General features: G+C 36.8%; 2 protein-coding genes and 1 pseudogene across 2 annotated transcripts; 1 reads left to right on the forward strand and 2 right to left on the reverse strand.

Annotated features, from left to right (window-relative positions):
- Positions 1 to 5,247: 5,247 nt before the first annotated feature.
- On the reverse strand, positions 5,248 to 10,064 carry LOC122076107 (abscisic acid 8'-hydroxylase 3). The gene is made up of 10 exons (XM_042641400.1): positions 9,657 to 10,064; positions 9,236 to 9,563; positions 8,796 to 8,945; positions 8,335 to 8,521; positions 8,163 to 8,242; positions 7,970 to 8,056; positions 7,806 to 7,884; positions 7,625 to 7,731; positions 7,410 to 7,528; positions 5,248 to 5,693 (listed from the first exon to the last, which is right to left on the reverse strand). The coding sequence occupies exons 1-10, from the start codon at positions 9,908 to 9,910 to the stop codon at positions 5,591 to 5,593; spliced, it is 1,494 nt and encodes a 497-aa protein (XP_042497334.1). The 5' UTR covers positions 9,911 to 10,064; the 3' UTR covers positions 5,248 to 5,590.
- A 2,363-nt stretch (positions 10,065 to 12,427) lies between these two features.
- Positions 12,428 to 16,468, reverse strand: LOC122076217 (probable methyltransferase TCM_000336). Its single transcript, XM_042641540.1, has 4 exons — positions 16,138 to 16,468; positions 15,603 to 16,034; positions 13,651 to 13,923; positions 12,428 to 13,052 (listed from the first exon to the last, which is right to left on the reverse strand). The coding sequence occupies exons 1-4, from the start codon at positions 16,210 to 16,212 to the stop codon at positions 12,705 to 12,707; spliced, it is 1,128 nt and encodes a 375-aa protein (XP_042497474.1). The 5' UTR covers positions 16,213 to 16,468; the 3' UTR covers positions 12,428 to 12,704.
- A 6,348-nt stretch (positions 16,469 to 22,816) lies between these two features.
- LOC122075120 overlaps positions 22,817 to 24,665 on the forward strand; it is an 11,596-nt pseudogene continuing 9,747 nt past the window's right edge.

Genomic DNA, 24,665 nt, shown 5'->3' on the forward strand with positions numbered 1-24,665 from the left:
AGTCGGATACCCCACCAATGTTATGTCGGGGGGATACAATGTGTTTAATTTTATCTGTTCCAAAAATGGGTTAAAATTTTGTACCGCCGTTAGGGTATTTTTTATAAATTTCTTATGGGAGAGGGATAGCCGGATAGGTATATCGTCGATATCAAACATGCTAGTGGATAGCACCAATAGGAACACATGATGGAGTATCATTCCGGAAGGATATGAGGATCATTTCAAAAAAAGGGAAGAGAGATAGACACAATGGATGCTAGCATATTTGATATCGGCGGCATACCCAACTTTTTTCCATTTCTTATATAGTGTTTCACAATAGTGGGTGAGCTTGTGGCACAACGGATAAGTTATACTATTGCAACATCTTGGTCATAGGTTCCTCTTAGACACTGTAGTAGCGGCCTAGCGGGAGCTTGATGCACTGGATTGCTCTTTTTATAGGATTTCACAATATATCATCGTTGAACGTTGTAATCCTATTTTTCATCTCACCGAGGACATAAGCACTGTGTGCATATTTTTTGTTCTTATGTTTTTTCATTCTTTTCTACATCATTTTAGGGTTGCTTTTTTACGATTTATCATTTAATCCTTCATTACCTATTGATTATTCTATTCGTATTTAGTGAGCGAATAAACATCACTTTTAAATTAGAGAGTTCAAAATGTAATTAGAAGATAAGATTATTGGATGATAGTAATAATAGATGATGGAATCGGACTATCAGATCACAGGTCGTGAAGTCATGGGAGAAGATGAGATACGATGAAAAGAGAATGTATTCGAAAGTTCTGTTGGATTGTGGGTGGTGGATAGCTCTTAGGTCTCCATTGATGAGTGCATCCCAAGACATTGAAAACGACACAGAGGAAGCATATATTAGCTGTATCCATTAACGTGATGGGTGTTTTAAGTTTTGGGCTATTTCTTAATTTCGATGTCACTCTGATTAGTAATGAGTGTTTCAGGCAACACCAGTGACCAAGAAAGGAAAAAAGGGATAGATTCCACAAGAGAATATAATGGAATCACTACATAAATATCAGATTCTTAAGCTGCTTGTCTAGGAGGAATCCCAGGTAAAAACGAATGGAGATTTTTCTCCACTTATGACACAGGTACATCCCTACACCCACACCAGGGAAAGAGAAAGTAAGCATGATTGGAGATTTGCTAAGAAGACTGGTGCCTAAAGCTCTAAAGCAGCTTTAGATAGTTCATTAGTAACTTTATATCGTGACATGGCTAATATATATATATATATATATACATATATATTTATATATATATATATATATAGAGAGAGAGAGAGAGATGTTTGGGCTACAGTGTCTTGTACTCCATTCTTTGCATTTGTGGGTTGATTCCCAAAGGCCGTTTAGAGGTTAAGAGGCTGTAGGTAAACTATATGGATTGGGGTTTTGCCATAAATTGGTAGTTTTCTTTCTCTTTAATAAATTTAAGAGAGGTGTGAGGATAAACGATTGTAACTCATTCTTCACTGATATTGAAACAGATCTCATCTCTCCATAGATGTAGACAATCTTGCTAAACCACATAAACCTTTTTGTGTTATGTAATTGTTTATTTATGATTTTCATTCATTTCCTGTATCGATAGAGAGAGACAATATATTTGCCAGAAAAGTAGGAATATTATTACTTTAGGACCTAAAGCAGCTTAGGTAGTCAATTCGTTGCTAACTTTTGTAGGGAAATTCATCTAAATTAACCCTTTTCTAGTCATATGGCCAATATTTACCTCCAGAGAGTACTTCTTTCTTTAACTAAGAAATAAAGCGACAAAACCAAAGATATCATCATATCATGAGAAGATTCATCCTTTGAAGCCAAAGGATGGCCTAAGTTGGTTCCAGTGGAAAGGGTTTGAAAAAGATCTGCAAGTCCACGAAAATGTTATCTTCATTGCATCCATGTTACCTGTAAAGAGCTTCACATGCACCAAGTCATGACTCATCGGTCACCACTCCATTGGACCACAGCATCTAAGGAGAAGGGGAAGAAAAGGGATTGAAGAAAAAGAAAAGAAAAAAAAAAAAAAATGACTTTTATTTAGGCATTATTTTGATTCTCAGTGCAGTAATATGAAATATTCATGCTTAACTTTTACTAAGATTCTCATGATTAAATCCACTCTAGATATGGATTATGGGGTGGTTAAGGAAATTTTGATTCTTCTTCATGGTATGTTCAATGATAATATTCCTTCAAGAGACATGTCAACACCTTCCCCCTTTTCTTTTCTTCTTCTTTTCCACCCTTTTTTTCTGGCTTCTCCATCTTTGAATGGGGTTGAGGGACCCATAGATATTTAAGAAATGGGTAGAAAAGCTTTGGCATGATCTAATGCGCTGTTTAGTGGTGGCTGCCAATAGAGAAAGACAATTCTTTTGTATAATTTATATTTCATGCTCACTTACTCTTATCCAGTACTTGAAGAAATTTGAGCAAAAGAGAGAGTTTCCCCTTCACAGTATTGCAATAGGAATTAGGGAAGGTAAGTGTCCATGCATGGATAAGAGAACTGAAGGAAAATAAAGAGGAGACCTTAAATTTCTCTTGTTATAATACCTCAAAAGCCTAGAATCAACCAAAGCTTGCATAGATGTAGATGAAAACAAATGATTTTCCATTAATTTATTATACATATACTTTATTATCCAAATCCCTTTAATATGTTATCGAATAGATTACATTTGCATTCTGGCATTGTTAAGGAGAATTAATGCGTATCATCTCATTTTCCACAATCTATAATGTCTTAATATGCATAAATTGTTACTTTTCTTCCCATACCTTTTCTTCTTTTCTCAATTAATCCTTTGGCTTTACAATTATTGAAGAGAGCTCTTAGCTGAGTTGAAAATCTCAGTTTAATTTTCAGTATCAACCCTTATCATATCATCTTTATGCTAAAGCTAAACTTCCTATAAAGAGCTTTTCAAACTAATTTTTCCTTACATATATATATATATTCAATTATAACCCTTTTTCTATAGATTCCACTTATTGGAAATGATGGATGAGATCTAAATTCTTGTTTCTATTATAATTAATTTAGAGATCTCCTTTCTTTTAACCTGTCTTGAGGATTTTCATTAGTAAGGATATTAGAGCTAATAAAGTACACATTATGTGGTTACACAATGCTCTTCAATTCGTATACTGTATTCTTAAAATATACTATTCTGAGAAAGTAATATCCATAGAAATAACATTATCCATGGACTAGTAACTTGCATGTCACTTTTCCCCGGCAATAATATCTTTGTCTCTTGCCTCTATGGGGATTGTTTTTTGATTTTTGTCTCATTTCCATTTACTGCTTAGTAGCTGTCAAGGACATATGTGAGTACCCACCTCCACTTTTTTTAAATAAATAAAATTCCATTTGTAAAAATAAGCATTTCTTTTGCATAGATGCAGTAAAGTTTTATTATTATGTTCTGTGGGGTTGAGAAGTTGACACAAGTCCAGGTTTGAACCCTGGATTCTTGGCCCAGCTGCCCAAAACAAAAAAAATTATGTAGAAATCAGTGGTCTCAAAGAGTCCAGGTTTCCATGAGTGTGAAAAAAAAAAGGGAGAGAGAGAAGGAAACAAACAAAATAAAACAAAGAAAAAACCTCTCTCCCTCTGGGCCGGGGGGTTGGGGGGCATTGATTCTCTTTAAAGAGTTAAAGTCAACAGCATCCACAATGAAAAGACACAAACAAACCTTTTGCTACTACTTGTAAGCAGCTCTATTTTTTTCATACAGAAAGTCACAAAATTGATCCGTCCTTGAGACCTACCCAAGTATACCAAGACTAAATACCTCTAATTTTTTTTTTTTTTTTAATTCTTACTTTCTGGTGGGAAGAAGGAAGGTAGGTTTCTTTGAAACCCACTGACTGCATGTCAGATATCAAAACTTTGGCAATCTAGTAAGCTTCACGAGAAGTGAGGTGAAAGATTTTTTTTTTTTTTTTCAATAATTTTTACCATGAACCTAGGTAATTCGAAGTTTTAGTACTAAGCTAAGAATTTGATGCATCACAATTGTGGTTCTGTTTATGATTGTCCCTCAGTTGTTCATGAATACTACCTACATTTGCTGAATCAGGAGTAGATTAATGGGATATCTTGAAATCATTAATTAAAGGAGTATAAATGGTTACATTTAAGTAGGTTCAACAGATCCTTCCGAGTGAAATGTCTTAATTTTCATGAATTTCTAGATCTCTAGACTTTTTTGGATTTTGTGCTAGAAGGGATTCATGAAGTTAATTATACCTTGATATGATTTTTCCCCTTTTTGTGAGAAGCTCTATAATGACATGATATCATCCTTTCATTTTTTTTTTTCCCTTACTCCTTGGTGAAATCAAGGGACTTGGTCTCAATGGGAAAGAGACATCTTAAACCTTGTCCTGAGATGGTGCCAATCCTACAATGGCTTTTTCATATTATGGAATTTATATGAAAGTTTGCAACTTTTAGTTGTGATTTAAAAAAAACAAGAATACAAAAACCAAAAGGACTCATGAACTCGTGTGTGGGTTCTAAGGACTAAAGGACATGTCCCAACCCGAGCAAAAATATAGTTTTGTGGCTCACCTACTTAAAGACCCTCCTACCTAAGGTATATCCATACGGACCATACCTAACCATCTTTGATCTGTCGGATCCCCAACTTAAAATTTGGGGTTGGCAATGTTGGTTGCGAAAGCAAAACAGATTAAAATTCCCATAAATTTATACTCTCTCTCATTTGGAACCACTAGTGTCAAAAAAAAAACTAGAGGCGCCTTGCCATGAAAAAAGAAGACAATGAGGATAAGGGATAAACAAGGAAAGGAAGAAATAGTAAGGGAACCCAATTATGAACTTTCTTTGCTGTTAAGCAATTATGAGCTAGCCCATTTGTGTCCAATGATGAGAGAGAGAGAGAGAGAGAGAGAGAGAGAGAGAGAGAGAGAGAGAGAGAGAGAGAGAGAGAGCATTGTGCAACTGGCAACTGGCAACGGGGGTTGGTCCCAAAAAAAAAAAGAAATGGGAAAGAACAGCACATAATAGGGTGAATTAGATTGATTGATTGATTTTTTTTTTTTTTCAAGTGTAAACCATAAAAGTTTCAGTCAGTCATTGCATTTCACTTGTCTAAGTTTGAATTTGTTAATGTATAATTACTTTCTATTAAACAGGTTATCTAAATATATATTAATAGAGAGAAATCGAGATGGGGTACGCATGTTCCAACTTCCAATGACTTATAATATAGTTTACAACAATTCCATGAGGTCTGCGATGACTATATCCATCTAACACATGAGATATAACAAGCATAAATACAAGACTGAAGCTGATTATTGTTGTTGTTAACATGTCTAAGGGAACTTCAGAACCTGGACTAGTTCAAAGCTCAATACTGATATGTTTATGCAATATTGATATACATACATTCACTAAAAGGATGAAGCTTCTTTGAATGTTTCCTGGTAATGCCATTGATCGATCAATTAACTTAATTGGACTTGAAAATGAGGTTCCAATTCTGACTGCCGATGCTGATATTATGTTTTGTTATTTTGGTGCCAGCGGCATCACACTCACAGAGCACCCACTTCTCAGTTTTGCAAAAAGTGACCACTTCTCTAAACTTGGGTCCGGGTCAATCACTTTCCACCTGATAAGAATCATCTCATAATTGTTAATGACTAGATAATTAATTATTTCTACAAGTGTTCTGACTGGCCAAGCACCATAGTGTGAGTTCTAACACTTAAAAGTTAACCATTTAAGGTGAGGGTTCCTAAGTCGTTATAAAATCTTCACATTGGGCTACTCACATCATTTAAGATTAGCTTTTAAGTATGAGATCTACCCAAGTCCCAACACATAGGAGAGCCTTACCTGATAACAACTTCATTGGCAAATCAACTGTGCAATTGTAGTAGCATTGTTGAAGAAAAACCATAACTTGTTGAAGGGATGACACCCAATGGAAGCAACCTCGATCAGTTCATCTCCTCATCCAAGGTGGATACTAGTGTAATGATAATGTTTCTCTATTATGATCAAATGATCATAGGTTTCAGTCAAGAAACGGCCTCTGGGTACCCTCCCTAGACTCAAGCAGTGGCTGAGGAGCAAGCCTTGTGCTCTCTGCACGCCCTTTTTTAATTTTCCCATCCTTAAACCCTATAAAGGCCCATTGGCCAGCTATTGCTTATGAGTTTCTCTTTTGGCTTATGAGCTACAAGCCTACAACATCTTGGAGTCCTGAGTGGCTGAGACTCCTGACTCCTGACTGAGAGCTTTTTTCTTTTTGGTAAACGACTGAGCTTATCTGAAGTGGTATGGAGTAAAGAAACTGTTTGTTGGATTCTAGGGTGGTTGTTGGGTTGTAGGGTTATAGCTTCAGTTTGCGTCTTGTTATCTTTACATTGCTAATAGGAGTGTCGTTAATGTTGGTCATTCTCTCTCGTCTCTACCTTCTTTTGCCTTTTTCCACGGACTGTTCCTCCGTGACTTACAGATATTTTAAGCCTTTGTAAGATCACTTTATTCTTTTTCTCCTTGTGAATGCCCACGCGCCCCAACCCCTAAAAGAAGATAGCACCCGCAGTATAGTACTATAGTATGGGCCTCTCATATTGCAGCCTTCAGGGGTGTCATTTCCATGTCTGCACCGACACATCCAATTGAGACTGGTCCAAATAAAACCATGACCGAACTGACTATTTATTAAACGGTTCAGTTTATAGTTTTTTCAATTTTTGGGGTGGAAGGGGTCATTAGGAGGGCCACAAACTTCTTGTTAGGCTGAAAAGAGTACATAATGGGCTAATAAAAGTGTCTTTCTAGATGATGCAAGGGGTGTTGATCAATGACTTAATCTCTCAGCACTCTCTCAGGAGCAATGCTAACCCCGAGGCAGTTAAAGAATAATTACCTAGCACAGTTGGTGAGATTATGATTGCTCCTAAAAACCCACACTCACCACAGGTCTTGAGTAGAGTCTCAAAATTCAAATAGGACGGCTAAAAATATGTTCAAACAGAGAATAGGAAAAACATAAAGACAGATAGTATGAGTTTTAAACTGACTAACCGAGATGACACCACTCGCAGCATCCTACACTTGCGGCACCCCTTACTTTATCTTTATAGAGTATTTATCTTTTTCTTCTTGTTTTTAGGTTTTGTGCACGATCACATCATGCACGGTCATGCACACTACTTGAATGAGGATGTGGGTCTACAGTATAGTAGTGTACCCCCTTGCCCTCATCAGACCGTTGTGTCCATGGTCATGCATGGATGGAGTGTACTAAACCTCTCTCCTTATCTTTGGCTAAGATTTATAAGGAGTCTACACCTACACTACAGACACTACTTACCTGTACATTGTGACAAGACGATGTAGGAAGACAAGCATCATTGCTTTGGCAAGGTTCGTTCCCAGGCATGTCCTTCCCCCTATTCCAAAAGCTAAAAAACTGTATGGTTTAGATTCATCCTGCATGCATTGAGGTTTGAGGGCCCAAAAGATCAGGAAAAAGATCATATTATATCAATTCTAGGTAGCTAGTAGGAGCACTGCAGTAAAACTTACATCGAATCTAGAAGGATAGAATTTGTTGGGGTCATGATACACTGTTGGATCTAAGTGTATGGATCTTGCATCAATGTTAACAATCCAACCCTTCTTAATCTTAAAACCTGTAGGAATTAGTCTTCCAATTTATTAGTTTATATAAGTTTAATTGCACAAAACGGATACTAAGGAACCTAACCTTCAACTTCACAGTCACTGAGTGCTACTCTTGGGAACCATGAAACCACTGATGCCATCCTTAAAGATTCTTTAACAACCTGTACATGCATAATTGAGTACTTATTAATGAATAAAAAAAAATGCTTAACTGGGAAAAAAATAAAAGTGATTAAATTCTTGTACCTTGGATGCATATGGCATTTCATTCAAATCTTCCACTGTAAGAACAGACCCAAAAGGAGTTTTACTAATTAACTGGAGTTGCTCAGCCTGAGCAAAGTAGCACCAAAGTAACATTTCAGTAAAAGTAAATATAGGAAATAAGATTGAGAACAAGGGTTGTTATCAAATTATATATCCTTTCTCTTCTACATACCCTTAGCATCTCTTGAACATCTTGGTTCTCATCCAAGTACTTGACCATCCATGTCATTGCACTTGCTGTGGTGTCCTGACCTGTGCAGTTTTATTTTTAATCATTTATTGAAAGCAATTGCTTACAAAGTTACTTATAAATAAGTAGTTAATAATTCTTATTATAACCTAACCTGCAATTATCATTGTCAATATATTGTCTTGGATTTGTATATCTGTGAGTGGTACTGATGCATTATCAGATGATGATGAAGATTCTTCCCCCACTAATAGGGCTTTCATGAAATCTTCATGTTGTTCCAAACCTTTCCTTCTCTGCTCAATCATCTTCCTCAACGTCTCCATTATTCTTTTTCGTGCCTGGGTCACCATCATCAACATAAATGAATCACAAAAGAAGCAACTAATCACAGCCTAATCAAGTATTTAATTATTTTTTTAATTTTTAGTGTATAGTATCTCAAAAAAAAAGCTCAAACTTCAATGAATAAGTGACGAATTTAATGTCAACCACTGTGACCTCATCCATGAAGTGGGTTTGTGGTCATGGTGTAAGCTGTGAAGATATTGTATAAGAAAAACTAATTGAAATGCTAATTAGGGTTTTCAAACTTTAAGTAATTTATGTGATTACCTTAACTCCTTTATAGAATCTGGTATAAGGTAGCTTCAAGGGGATTGCTACCATTGCCTCACAAACTTGAGTCACATCCTTCTGCAGCGTTTCTAGCTCACCTGGATCTTCCATACTCATCAACATCCTACACATAGCCTTAAAAGTAATCTGCATAGCCATTCCATTACATAAGACCGTAAAAGTAAGTTATGGGCTTTGATTTGCTGTTTATGGGCTTTATTACTTTCAAGTTTATGGGCCCTCGTATACACAAATACCGGATCCATCGGACAAAACCCAAACTTCCTTAAGGTTTGGTTTCGGGTATTCAACACAACCAAAACCGGATCAAAACGAAGCCAAGGGATTAATATAGTGGACCGGGTATGGGCCGGGTTTACTATTATCACCTAAAACTGAAGAAATGGGTAGTAATATATATGGAAATGGATACGAACCGAGAGTGCCTCGTGGAGCACCACGACAGTTTCCCTGCGTTCCCAGTGGGAAAGAGTGGTGAGAACCAGATGGTCAAAGCGTTCGACGAAGAGAGAGACGACATCGGTGGTGAACAAAGCAGAGAGACGGCCACGGAGTAATTTATGGTGTCCCTGAGGAGAAGCGCAGAGCAGACTCTCCTTTCCCACCAGCTCTGCAATCGACCTTATGTATCTCTTACTGAAACTAACTTCATCGTTGCTCATCAAAACTGTCTTTGCAGACTTTATGCTCGACAAGAAGATATGAGTCCTTCCGTATATATTGGTCTTGAAGCAACTTCCGTACCTAATAAGCATCCAAAATTGAATTAGGGTTTAGAAAGAGTAGAAACTACAACACCAGTCACCGGAATCGTGAAAGACGGTGAGGTGGAGTTACCGGAGACGGCGAGAATGCACGAAATCGTAGAGTCCTCTGTTTCCACGGCTGGCGGCCAAGAAATCCAGAGTTTCTCCGATCAGAGGGAACCCAAGGCTACCAGGTGGGATGGCTAGAGTCGAATTCTGATGATGATGACACCATGACGTCCTCCTCATGAACATCATCGTCACTACCAACCACACGATAATGGCGATGGCAATACAAAACCCTCGATCCCAGCCCACGACGGCTGCAACTTCCCAAGCCACCATTTTTTTTTTCCTTCTGTTTCTTCTCTTGTTCCAAGGTTTACTCCGATGTGGTGAACGGAACGGAATCTTACGAGTCTATATAAACCGCATTAAGGTGGTAAGAGGACCGGCATAGGGAATATATGGAGTATCAATGATCCGTCTTATCAGATATTCCCATCGGCCAGGAGCGATTCTCCATGTGCTAGTGTGTTTGTGTATTGGCCGACAACCACCCCAAAGAGTTCTTATTATTTCGTTTACTTGAGATTTGTTTCTTTCCGCTTTTCCCCACTAAAGCAAAGAATGAAGTAAGCACTAAGCACTCACTTGGGACCCAAAGAGTTCTTATTATTTCGTTTACTTGAGATTTGTTTCTTTCCGCTTTTCCCCACTAAAGCAAAGAATGAAGTAAGCACTAAGCACTCACTTGGGAGTTTCCCCACTAAAGCAAGTTAATGACACCTCTATAGGTGCAGAAGCTCTAAAAAATTATAAACTCCTCTAGTCCTCTCTGGGTGGGTGTGTTTAAAATTTGGCACCATCAACCTATCATTTCACTCCTATTGAATACCATCAAATGATTACTTTATGAGAAACCATTTAATCCTTGCATTATAAGTACTATATTAAATAATTTTCGGGGGAAAAATGAATGGTCTGTCCATATAATCTCTCATATATATATATATATATATATATAATCTCTAATTGTCCATGGGCTGTTCTATGGAGAAGAATCCTATCCTTAAATACCCTTGTGTACTCCCATTAGTTCTCACACTAGAACAAGGCTACGCAATCTGGTAGCAGCAAACTCTTTCCCTAATTTTAGAAATTAAAAAAAGGGTAAAAAAGTAAGATTACAAATCTATTGACAGCTTGAGCGATAAATTATTAATAAAAAAATCTCAACCCAATGGGGTCAATTACACGGATATGTGATAATGCAAAATAAAAGCAAAGGAAAGAATGAAGGAAATAAAAAGGAGGCACAACAAATTAAGCAACATCTTCGGGACATCTTTTAGAAATATGAGTAAAAAAGTTAGAGGAAAAGGATAGCTTGCCACATAGCTCACGTACAACAAACTAGCACGTGGCACCAATGGGGTTCAAGAAAGGCATCATACAAGTGAGATAAGGGTTATTTCAATGGAGAAGAGAGAGACAAACATAGAGGGCACTAGCTTGCACTATGCAAGTGATGTACTCAGTCTTTTCCCATAAGTTAAATATTGACTCAAACTTAAAAAAAACAGAGTATAATGTTCCTCCCCTGCCGTTCTTTTAATTTTCTTGATCTCCTATTCGGCATGTGGCTCAGCAGCTCCATTGACTCCTTCCGATGCTGATACTTGTATAGCCCTTTGTGACCCTAAAATTCTAAATTGGCTTTCGGGCAGAGGCCGATCTCTTCTTGTAACAGCATTAATACACAACATCTATAATGTTGGACATTGGAGAAAATTGCAATGGACTATAAAGTGGGTTGAATCTTGAAAGTAAATGGACTTATTTTTTCCCAACCAAATTAATAGCTAGAAAAGGGCTGAAATAGACCAAAAAATCCCAAATCTCCAAACTTTAAAAAATAATAATAATAAGTAAACAGGTGTTTGTTTCAACCATTGAAATGAAATATTTCGGAATTCTCTTTTTTTCAAAATGAGAGAAATTTACAAAGAAATTTGAAGGTAAACCCTAATCTCAGTACAAACTAAAGTTGTCATACCACAAATTCTAGTCTTGGTCAACGTAATGCATCATAATTTGTATATACACACATAAACAGATATACATTGATTTTAGCTCGAGTAATAAATAGATACAAATTGTTGGGATTCTTTATTTTTTCTATTCTCAAAAACTCGAACACACACATAAACAGATATACATTGATTTTAGCTCGAGTAATAAATAGATACAAATTGTTGGGATTCTTTATTTTTTCTATTATCATTAAAAACCGTAACATCATGAATTTGGTATGATGAATTCATTGTATGAAAAGTTATTTTAATGGAGGAATGCAAAAAAATTCAGCCTGCAGCCTTAATTTAAATAATTTTTATCTCCCCAACCCCTATTTAATGGGAGTTGTGATGCTACGTATTTGTATATTCGAGCTCTAACGTTGTGTATATGAAGATCTTGTCACCTTAGGCCTTTTTTGTTTAGCTAGAAATACATGGAAAACAAAAAAAAACATTTTCTTATTGTTTGTTTGTTTGGGAAAAAAATGATGCAAAAATATTATTCCTTGAAAATTTCTACTGTTTTATGAATGATGAAATTAGTGGAAACTTTTCTTCCTTGCTAATTTGATAAAATTTTGTACAAAAATTAAAATGCAAGAGATCATTGTCTGATTACGTAACCGCTGCACCAACATAGAGGCCAATGAGAACACGTACAACATCAACATGAATGGAATTTTTATTTCAAGAACTACCACATGACCAGGGAGCTTTCTTAACCCCTCACCCCCAACCCAAGAAAAATAAATTAAAATAAATCTCTTCAAAGAGCATGACCTTAGCAACTCTTAACTTTTTCTGATTAAATTAAAATAACAGGCACACCATGAATTTAGATATAGAACCACGCACATTCAGTGGTTTGGAGTACAATAATTAAAAAGTAGAAATGAAACAGATGCCTTGCACTTTAGGCCCAAAGGCTTAGCTCAGGACATGGTAGGTCCAGCCCCGCCAAGTGGTAACCTGGACCCATTAATTGTCCCGTACCACAGCGGCAAAGCCTATACCTACTTGTAAGTTTCAGCAGTTCATCTAAATTCTTCTATGGATATTCAAATCTTCTTTCTCATAGATAAAATAAAAGCGACGGGCTTGATCTCCCCCTTAGCCTTTTCCTCGTCAATTAATCTTCCATAGATTCCAAACAAATCATCGACGATGTGTTCTCCAAAGTGGAGGCGGATCAATGATTCCTGAATAGCCCTAACAGTCGTTGCCACAGTGGTTCCATAAGTTGCTGTTGAGCCAGCTGCATTGTCGATGTTGTTTTCTACTTCAAACAGCTCGAACTGATCAATTGCAAAGGAACCCTCTTTCCTCACTTCTTCTTCTATCTCTTCTTTGGAAGGAGCATAGAAGTGTATCTCATAGGAGTCTAGTTTTTCCTCATCGATATCACCCTAAGCACACATGATAATCAACAATTCATTCAATCACCAGCAATGGATCAGTCACCAAGGGTGTCAATTTTGGTCCTAAACCGGGAATTAAACCATTAGAAAACCCAAAATCGACTCATCCCATTATTAAATGAGATAGTTCTGCGAGCTGGTTTTGGGACCGTTTGAATGGGATGGAACGGTTTTGAGACAGGTTTCCCAATAGATCTAGAACTGAAAGCCCAACAAGGAACCAGTTAGAAACGGAACCAATATATTAGACCCATTTAACATGGACTACTAAATACACGAGAGAGGGTCCTGAAAACAGGTCACATCTGGACCCTCTCTTTCTTCCCTGAAACTTTACCCAAATAGTCATGACTTTTAGTTACAAGGGTTAACTCTTATGCCCAGACATTGGGAGGGTGAATTGGCTGCCTCTATCCAATGAAATAAGCATATCACCCTCCCGACTAAATATTAAAGGGATTGCCCCTTGGGATGCGAACTGATAAAGAACCATCCCAATCACCTAGAACCGTCCCGTTTGACACCCCCATGGCCCCATGCCTCCAGAATTAAAATTTAATTCAAACTTAATTATAAGAGTGAGTACCTGAGATACTAAGATGGCAAAGGAACGGGAGAGAAGCTCCCATAGTAAAGAATTAGCACTGTGAGTATGATGTGGGTCAGTCCTTCCCAACAAGATTAGCACCATGCGTCCTCCGGATTTGAGCTCTAGAGATCTTGATCGGAGGAACAAAGAGAAGTCCTCCTGAAACTGCATCAAGTAGGCTTCTGATACCAATGGAGGGCTGGATTCCGATATGTATATCTTCCCTTTGTTAATAGACTTGCCGTTCTCGTCGTATATTGCTGGAGGAACCTAATAAAAACCATCGTCGTTCAATTAGTACTGATAATTAGTCTTGGCTTCAATATTTTCGTAAAAGTTTTAATTAGTGAGTAGTTCGTCACTCCATCGTCCGTGTTTACACTATAGGACGGAGCTTGTCTATGCAGAGCTAGAAATGGGCAGCAAAGCCCTGCCACCGAAGCCCACCTGTGATTGAGAGCCTGTGCATGTTTATATGGTAAGCCCGTGAATGCCAATGGATTTTGTTGCCAGCCATGGGCTTGTCTTGGCCCCACAGTGAAGAGATTCCCTGTCAATGGATGGTCATAATTCCTTTCCCTAGTTGAACTCTTGAAACTGGGTTTGAGTGTCCGAAGTGTCTGATAGAGAAATAAGGGTGATGGGTGAAGAAATTCTCCGTTGACCATTGGTAAAGGAAAAGGCAAAAAGCCATTCCCATTGGCTTTTACAATCCATGCGGTATACTTGATGCATGGAAAAAACGTTGTATCTAGGGGTATTTCAATAATTAAATATCAATTCTCATATTTAAATTGGATTAAATTTCTTTTCACTCCATGGATAAGGATGAATCCCTTCATCATTGGTGATGTGGCATTGTGATTGGATTACTATATTATCATTGATTTCCATCCCCTGTTAGGTGGAAAAACATCTTCCTTTGTCCAATCATATGGAATCAAAGAGAATGATGAAGGGGTTCTTCCTTCCCAGTGAGTGAGTGAATTTATTGGGTACTATATTTAAATAGGGAGAGTGTTTTCCAAGTTGACTGCATAAAGGAGCACAACAATGAGATGCACAAAAATTATCTTACATAGGAGGGCAGTAAGGTCATTTCATGGAAAGAAGAGAGATATACAAAAAGGTGCTAGTGTATCCTATGTACCCTAGTGACTCAGAAAAACTTTTCCCATTTAAATAAAAAGAAAAGGTTTTCTGAACTATTGGCATGGGATAGGATACCTTAACACCTTTGTGTCAATCTCTCTCCTCATATGAAATGACCTCATTGCCCTCCTATGATCGATATCATTTTGGCACAACCCTTTGAGGGATTCCCTTATGCCGATTGCTTAGAAAATCTTCTCCTTTAAATAAATGTCATTAGACAGATATCTCCCTAGTCATGTTATTTGGTTGAGTGAGCAAGCAAGCAAGTTAAGGTTGTTTGGATCAGTTCCACATAAGTGAAAGACTTCATACATAACTTATTATGACCACATATGTTTTTCTCTTTTCCTTTTTCGTAAATGCTCTTCTATATTGCCATTAAGAATGCTTAGAAGGACATTTATTAAAGGAAAAACACACATATTATCACGAAACATGAAGATTTGTTACACTGCGCATACCGCAGATGATCATCGAGGCTTGCATCACTAAGCTCACCCATGCCATGAGCGATTTAAGGCTGGTTTTAATAAGTTGCAATCCCCTACATATACCATAGATTTTGGAATCGAACACCTATCTCACTCACTGTTATTTACAGAGAGAAAAGGGGTATTTATGGTAACAAAAAGGACGGTATATGAATTATACCTAGAAATGAACGTACTCGGGGGATTTCAAATCAGTTTTTAATTTGCAAAAAAATAAATAAATAATTCAATTTCCCTTTTTAACCCCAAAAAAACTTCTTGTACACGTAAGAATAGCTAAATAGAAAGGTCAAAAGACTTTACTCTAGAGAGCCAATGCAAACCGAAGGAGGAATGAATGAAATGCAAGCTGTCACTGGGGAAAAGTCTTCCGTAGAAAGAGCCCGGAACTCCTGCTATGCAAACAAATGGCGGCTTCTGCGACCTATCGTTTCGTCCGTTACATTTACTATTGAGCTTCTCTCTACAGAAATCTGGCCATGCCGAGAAGATGGAGTTGAAATCGTTGGACGGAAGATCGTTCAGGAATACTTGGATTTCTGTATTCTTGTTGGTTACCATAAGCTTACGACGTGCTCTGTCGATGGCATCGATGATTTCTCCGATCATCGATAATGTATTCTTACCGGACGAGCAGCCAAGATCTGCTATAGCCATTTTTTGTGGAGTCGTTGCAAGATAAAGATCCACAATGGAGTCTGTTGTTATGTGCTTCACCAAATCGATGGCCCTTTTCTGGATAAATCAATTTCAAAAATCCATTGATATCTAACTATGGATGAATTTCACAGACAAAGACAATCAATCAACAGAGAGAGAGAGAGAGAGAGAGAGAGACCTGGAGTGATGAATTAGCAGCATAGCTTGTCTCTCCATTTCCTCCTACCATGTGGAAGACTTTCTCAATATCCATGCTTGGAGTTGTAATCCTAAAAATGAAAAAGCTATGGAAGAATTTTTCTTTTTCAGTGCTTGGGTTTCAACTCAGTTTATCAGCTTTTATAGCTCGTTGTGTGTATCTTTGAAGTGGGGAGAGATTGAGACTTGTGTGAGAGAGAGAGAGAGAGGTTTGTAAGAGGGAGAGATACGGAAAGTTGAAGTGGAAAACTACCAAAATTGGACATTTAAGTTCGAAGTTCAAACAGACGTCCTTCTCGATCAAGTACATATATGCTAAGTGTTCTGGAGATGCCTTTTCCTGCTTTTATAAGGAAAGGGTATTCCTTATGCCGATTTTAGAAAACGGGATTCGAGATCTGTATCGGTCTGTCCGATGAGAATTGGCCAAAATGGGTCAAAAATCCTTAAGCCATTGTTTTTCCGGATTAGATTGGTCCGACCCGAATCACGAGATCTGCCTTTGCCGATTCCTGTCCGGATCGAACCAAATCAGTATATTTGATTTGATTTTTCAAATCCTAATCCAATTATCCAATTCATAAAAAAAAAAGTGATGAAAACCCTCCATCCTATCTGTACACGTGTCATGCCGGTTAGATAAATCCAAACCGTTCCATGGAAGGAGGGCATTGTGCCAAGAGATTCCCTGAATCTATTGGGTTTGAATTCGTCATCAGGGAAATTATGGTGCATGGCTTCGCGAAAGGCAAGCGCTGTTGTGGAGTAGCGTGCATGGTGTGACTTAATTAGCTTATAGTTCCCCATTTCTGAGTGTTCCCCCCTTTCCCACGGTCCCCCCCACCAAAAAAAAAGGTAAACTGGGATCAGGATCAAGATCAGTATCGGATCCTGTCGATTCCAATCTAATTCAATCTATCAGATTCCATCTTAACTTTAGAATCAGAGTATGAATCAGCACATTTCGCAATGAAAAGAATCATCAGATCACCCTAAGAGATAACATCGACACACATGCAGGATGTGTTAGCTGGCAATGAATCCAATACCTCAATAAAGGAAACCGATTCACCCAAAGGAATAATCAAATATTACTCAAGAAGATTGCTTGCTACTTTCTTTCCATGTTTATTATTCCTACCTAACTTCTTATCTTGTACCTTGTAACCTATATCTCCAGGCTGTAACTCTGGATCATGTAGCCTGTTTTTAAGGAAATCTGACTCCGTTCTAGGCTGTAACTGTGGATATGGTACTCAAATCCGATATTCATCATATGGCCACACTCACTCTAACATTAGGTTGTTCTTTTTTACACGCAGTTAAGATGAGGATCAAATGCTCTAATATCAAAGATATGGTCCTGAAAGAACTTAACCCCATATGGCTGATATGGGACACAAGACCATATCAATCGACTTACAAGGTTGAGGAGACCCAAGATCATATCAACCCATATCAATTTCCTCTGAAAATAGATATGGGATTATCCCCCTCATATAATTGATATGAGACCATAATAACACCTTGGAATCTTCATGAAGATTGGTATTGTACTTAGTGTATATGTCTCAACACTAGGACTCATAGCATATATGTTATAGTGGATATGTCTCAAACCTATTGGAATTTGCTCTTTGTGATCTCAGCTTCAACAACTCCTGTTCTTTGAATGCAATTTGTCTTCAAAATAATTTAAGCATTATTTTAATAAGGTTTAATTAGACTTGTTTTGATGTGAGAAGTTATAGTTTTCATATCGGTTTTTTCTTCTTCTAATGTTTTCATATATTTAAGGAGCTCAATCTATTTGTCTAAGACCCTTAGGGTTAGTTTGGTTATCATTTAATTGATAGTAAAGAATAAAGAAAATTCAAAAGAATATTGAATTTAAGGAGAAAAATTGACACATAAACCTATCATTGCAACATGATAAGAAAATAAAATAAAATAAAATAAAATAACTTAGAATTTTAAATTAAACCTTCTAATATGATATTAGAACCCTATATATTTAATAATCAGAATTATCATAATACAGTTTTATGGTACTTCTAAGCGTGCAATCCCCATATTCCATTATCAATTTCATGGTAAACTTTCATCCTCTCATTTCAAATAATATGGATAAATTTTTTTTAATCAAGCATGCACACACTTTAAGTCTTATCAAAAACCCAAATAGGGATTTCACCAAACAAAAACCCAAATAGGAAGGGAGAGATCTGATTTTTTTTTTTTTTTCATTGATGTGGATGGCTCAATTCGATATACACCACAGAAAGAGGAGCACAAACCATCCTTAGGAGTGTTGTTTTTCATTTTATTAATTTTTTCTCCTTTTGACCTTTTTCTTTTCCTTGTTTCCTTTGGGCTTCTTCTCTCTTCCTGTCATGTACATAATGCGTTTGACAATAATGTAGTTTTTTTGTTGCCTAGTTGTTGGGTCATGGCCTCATGGCTGGTGGAGTTCCAGAAATCCAGGCTTCCAAGCTTTGTTGATGGCAGCACACGCCACACGGTACATCATTGAACGGTAGAAATTTATTTCTTTCAGTCCAGTCTGGTAGCACATGGTATTATATAGGGTTCCACTTAGCAAAGCCCATTGGAAGATAGAAAGACTGAAATGACTCCATTGAGATAGTGGGCTTTATGTAGTCTCGCATGCAAGGTTGGTGCCCATTCTGCCCAACTCTGATATGATGTGCCGTTGAAGTTTCTACCAAGCTTTTTATGCTTTGAGGTTGGACATAATGGCAGTACATTTGAGTAGTGGAGCATGAATGCATAACTACCATACACAGTGAATGCAACTCTACAGCTCATTTAACTAAGGTTGCGTTTGGTATGTATTTTTGGATGCATTCCAATAAATGATATGAGACACAATCTTAGTTGTTCCCTATGCTCTAAAACAATTAAATCCATTATTTATTTAACATATATTTGTCATTTCATCTTCTTAGCTTTAAGATTTTTTGGATCTCGAACACATTAACTTATGAATATCTCAACCCTAAATCATGGTTAAAGATAATGAACTATATAATTATACTTAGAAATATTTAAAATTATGTCAGAGCAAACACTAACAAATACGAAAGAAACAAAAACACATCTGCACAATGTAGAAATTTAACGAGTTTCACACACCGACTTGGTGTACTACGTCTTCGGGCGAAGAAAAAAAGTTTTACTATGTAAAAGAGAAATTACTCTCAAGCAACGGTAAGAAAACTCACTCTGAAGCCCTAATTCGAAAAACCCTCAAATTACAATGACTTGCTCAACAAGACGATAGTAAATTATATACTCCTCTAAATCATGGGTTGATCCATCGGGCTATGGTCGATCGGGTTTATGTCGCGGGTTGATCCACAGAGTCACGTCGATCAGGCCGAACCATGCCAGTTCTCAGAAAACTTCGCACTTAGGTTACCTCCAAAATGTCAGAACAGGTCAAGAATTTGAGATAAACTTAACAAATTATATAATGAATTTTTTAAAATTAATATTAAGTTTGATATGATTTCTTAAAATACATTATCAAACTAGAATACAGATCGAACGCAGTACAAAATTCTTCCTAATGATAGAAGAAAGAGTATGTGTGGTCCCAATGTTCTATCTCCTAAAATCGGTCATTCAAAAGATTGCAACTTGTGGAGTTTCCTTAAGGTCTAAAACATAAAAACAAGGCCCGTCCATGGGCTGCATGATGAGGCCAAGTGGCGGGGTTACATTTTATACAGGCTGGGCCAGGGCAGACCAGAATTTCTCTAGCTGTTGTGGAGAAGGCACCATAGGTGTGGAGAAGGCACCATAAAGGTCATGGACCAGATTCCCTTCACTTGTGCTGAAGAAGGAATTCTCTCACCATAAGCATTGGTACCGTCGGATTGGTATGGGTTGGTGTAGTTTAAAGTTTGTGTACAACCACCACTATGATATCACTATATATTGGGTATCGATGACACATGCATGATACTAATATTTTGATTTTTATGTAAAATAGAGAGTGAGAGTTAATGATAATACACGAGTCCAATTACAAGGTCACATATCATCACCAAGCAAAGAAAAGAAGGGGTGAAAGAAATTTTAATCTTTGTAAGATCCACCTATTAGATTAAAGGTAAGAATTATTTCGTCAACTCTCTTGTGGATGTCAGATGGGACCCAAACATTGGATATGTAAATCCCAAGGTCTCTTAGTCCCTTACTAATCGATATAGATTTTCAGTGCAACAAGTTCTGGACAAGTAGGATAATAGAAGAAAGTGCATGCATGTATGACTTGATTTTGGAACTATGATATGACACGGTATCTATTTTGTCCAATGGTCATAATTGCCACATCTTACTATGTGGCCATTACTTCTTATTTTGTGTGGTTCCAACGAAATAGAGTTATGTTTTTGGAACTCTAAGCCTAATCCTTTTTCCAGGAGATATTTCTCGTTGGTTTCATGATTTTGTTCTTATTCCTAATCTTCAAATGGTCCCTCTTTGGAGGTGGTTGGCATGTCATTAATTGAATACCAGAGGTTTTCAAATTGTGGAAGACAAGTTACAATTTGTTTTGAAAGTTTGGACCTCCACAGCACACAAAAGATGCAGGATGAGTTTCTTTAATCGTTATTTTATAAATCTTGTTTCCTTGTAGTTTCTTTGAATCATAGTATTACAGGAAATGCACATAAATCGAATAGTAGGGGTCTTTATATCAAGGATGGCAAGCAGTAGAGGTTTTGTCTGATTGTGAAAATTTGATGATTTCTTGGTTCAAAAATGATGGACATTAGCCATGGCCTTGGGATATCTTCAATGTCCTATGTGATATATTTCAACTTCTGTAAAGGCCTCAAAATTAGTGTTTGTTAAAAAGGATAGGAAGTTAATTTCAGTAGCTGATAGATTGGCCAAGCTTTCTAGAGTTGAAAACAATAATGTACATAAGTTTATTTTTTAAGAATTAATTTGATTTTTATTTCTCATAAAAAAAATCATCTCATCATATTAATCATATTAATTAATATGATATAATGATATATCATATGATTGGTCTTAAACCTGGTAACAATAGAAATTCAAGAGTTATTGTAGTCTTAAAATCTTTTACGTATTTGTCCTAGTGCATAGCTTCTATGTTTGTGTTCTTGTGTCTGTATCTCTCCTCCATCCTATAAAATGGCCTATTTGCTCCCATAGATTAAATCAAAAGGGTGCACTAAGTAAATCTCACGCAAACAAGGGAATCACGCTCCCAAACAAAGAATACTCCCCCATTCTCTTAATATCACATATATATAACGTATTATATATGAATAATATAAACATATTAAATGCGTATTTACTATGGATTTGAAACATATCAGGGCCCTCTCATTCATCTACAGTTGAATACTTCATTGCACTAATAGGATAGGAAATTCTTTTTTCCTTCAATCCAACTATATAAAATCAAAGCAGATTGAATGAAAAGACAGATCAAATTTTCCTTTTTATCGTAGGTGATGATCGAAATCATGAAGATAGTGTTAAGCCTTCCTTGTCTAGAAAATGACCAAATTAAAGGTATTTAATCCTCTTTCTTTAGATTTGAAAGGACTTCGCTGCTAGATCTGGTTAAATAGTTCAACCTTTTTATGAAGAGACTCTTTAAAGGATATCATAATCCCAATAAGCCCACATTATCCAACCGATATGATTTTAGTGCACACTATATCAGGTATCAATCAGTTTTGAAATCGATACCGGTACTGATAAAGTGATAATTGCACATTCCATCGATGTGGATTTAGTTTTCGATATCGGATTAGGTATCGGTCAATTCTGAAATCCATCAATACCAATAATGACATATATTGGTCAGTATCAAACGTTCAAATACCGATACAAATTAGCTGATATACTAATTCATAAAACCATGCCAACCGAAACGAGACTAAACCCCTCCTACTCTTGGCCATAAAACTGCATTCCATGCAACAACACAATAATAAAAAAACTGCATTCCCATGACAAGAGAAATGAAGATTTACAACACCTACTACTATCTTCTCATAACTATATAGCGTTGGCTACATGGATCCAATCAAAGCAAAAAGGAAAAAGGAAAGGAGCATACAACAATAATTCATAAAAATTTCACCTAAGTGGGGTCGGCTATATGGATCACAATCTATTAATTAGTTATATTTGAGGTTATACCTGGGACAAGGGCTAAATAATATATGCATATATTTTCTCATCATTTTTCCAAAAGTCATTTTAAGTTTTCCACTAGCTCTTTTAGCTCTTTCAATTTGAATTAGAACATTGTTCTTTATTGGTGCATCCCAAAGTCTCTGTTGAACATGATAATGCCATCTCAAACGATTTTCTCGAATTTATCATTAATCGGAATAACTCCAAAATCAAATCTAATATGATCACTCTTTACTTTATCCTACCTAATTTTGTCACACATCATCGTAACATCCTCATCTTTGATATATATAATTATCTATATGATACTTCTTAAACATAAGGAGTAGCCCAATTGATGAGCAACAAACTTGTTACAAGCCCTAAACTCAAATGTCTGCCTTTCTATTTCAGTCCACGCCATCTGAAATCCTATCCGATTTCTCGAACCAACTTGATAAGTGGTACTTGGTAGAGAAACCCCTTTCTCGGATGGATATATGAAGAAATATGCCTATCTTTCCGTTAAGACGGTTTATTTGTTGGGATTGAGAGTATAAGAAAGGATGCGTCAATCTGCATCCTGATTGGATTGTTTTACTTTAAGGAATAGAATAATTTTTCTGTATCGTACGCGCCACAGGCGATCCCCTTGGCCCTTTCTCCTTTTCCGAACTGGAATCAAATGGCAAAACAACTCAGCGGAGTACTCGCAGGCCGCAGCTACAGTCATCGGTATCACTCGTCACTGTCCCTCAGCTTTGCCTCTCCCTCCGTCTCTCATAACCAGGCAAGGGCTGTGAAGAACAGCAATTAGTAAGAGAGAAAACCGCAGCGAGAAAAAGGTGAGATTACGAAATCATCCACCGATTGCTCTGTATTTCCTTTCCTCGAAACCTTTTCTTCTTCGTTTGCGGATTTGTGTCTCATCGTGAAAATTAGGGTTCATTATCGACGCCGGAGACATCAAAGTTAATAACGAACTCTAATCGTCTCTTAAATTTGATTTCCCCTCCCTAATTGATCTTTTCAACATCTTCTCTGATCGAGTTTGATCCTTTTGTGGACGGCATTGCAGGGGAGCTATTGAATCCATGGAGGTTGTTTTAGAGGAGAAAGATGCAGCCAACTGGATTTACAGAGGAGAAGGTGCTGCGAATCTTGTTCTTGCTTACAGCGGATCTTCTCCTTATTTTGCACGTGAGTTCCACCGTTTGACTAACTTGCATTCTTTTGCTTTTGCCTTTTCTTTATTATTTAATTTAATATAAAGTTCTTTAGATCCGAGCTTTTCCGTTTCAAGGAGAGTTCTCGTGTTCGAGACCTTTGTTGTGTCATTGATGTACATGTACCGGTCCAGTATTCTGTCTGCTATGTAAACTAGTTAGTTAACAGCTATCAAACCAGAAACTTTTTCATTGATATCGTGAGAATTTTTTTTTGAAGGAACTGTAACTGTAATCTCGCTGAAAATAATTTATAGACATGTTTGAAAGAACTATCAAAATTATCTTCTCATTCGTTGCATTTAATAATTCTTTTCTTTTTTACAATGTAATGCAAATATATGATTAAAAAGCACCACAAAACCAGCGAAAGGTACCTGAAGAAACACAATAACAGCGGAAAATTATAACTACGAGCAGTAATAGCAGCAAAAACAGCTTTTACATTTAGAGCTTTTCTCCCAGATAACAAAATTTAAGTAGCAAATGAACAGCTGTTACAGTATTAATCCCTGTGTTCCTTTATATGGGATTTTCTTACTCCAACTCCTACCTCGACTCAAAAATCAGATTCTAGTGGCTTCTACTGATTTTTACATATTCCACAACACGCTTGAGTATTTTATTCACTACTAAGATAAAACTCAAATAGAATGAGGAAACTAAGAACTCAATACTCTTGATTTTACACGTTCTTATAAATCATCAAACATGGTATAATGGGATTATTATGAGTTGTCATTTTAAATCCTATTATAAATAGGGATTTTCTGATATATTAATCGCACATTTACTAAAATAGTACAATCATTAATCTTGAGATTGACTTCTTCTCAGTTGTTCTGTGTGCCCTGACACTATTAGAAATAGGCATCTTGCCTATCCTTGAGATATTTCTTTTATTTCTCTCCCCTTAGTTTTGTTGTATTTCACTATCACCTTTGGACTTTTGTTTCTTCCCTTCCAGTTTTGTTGTATCCTCCTTTGTGAGTTGTAACTCACTTCTCAATTGTTTTGTTTTTTTAATTTATTCTTTGGTTGTTTGTTCTCCCCTTCCCCAGGTGTTTTTTATGTATCCTCCCTTTTGTGA

The sequence above is a fragment of the Macadamia integrifolia genome, chromosome 4 (assembly GCF_013358625.1).
Source record: "Macadamia integrifolia cultivar HAES 741 chromosome 4, SCU_Mint_v3, whole genome shotgun sequence".
Lineage (NCBI taxonomy): Eukaryota > Viridiplantae > Streptophyta > Magnoliopsida > Proteales > Proteaceae > Macadamia > Macadamia integrifolia.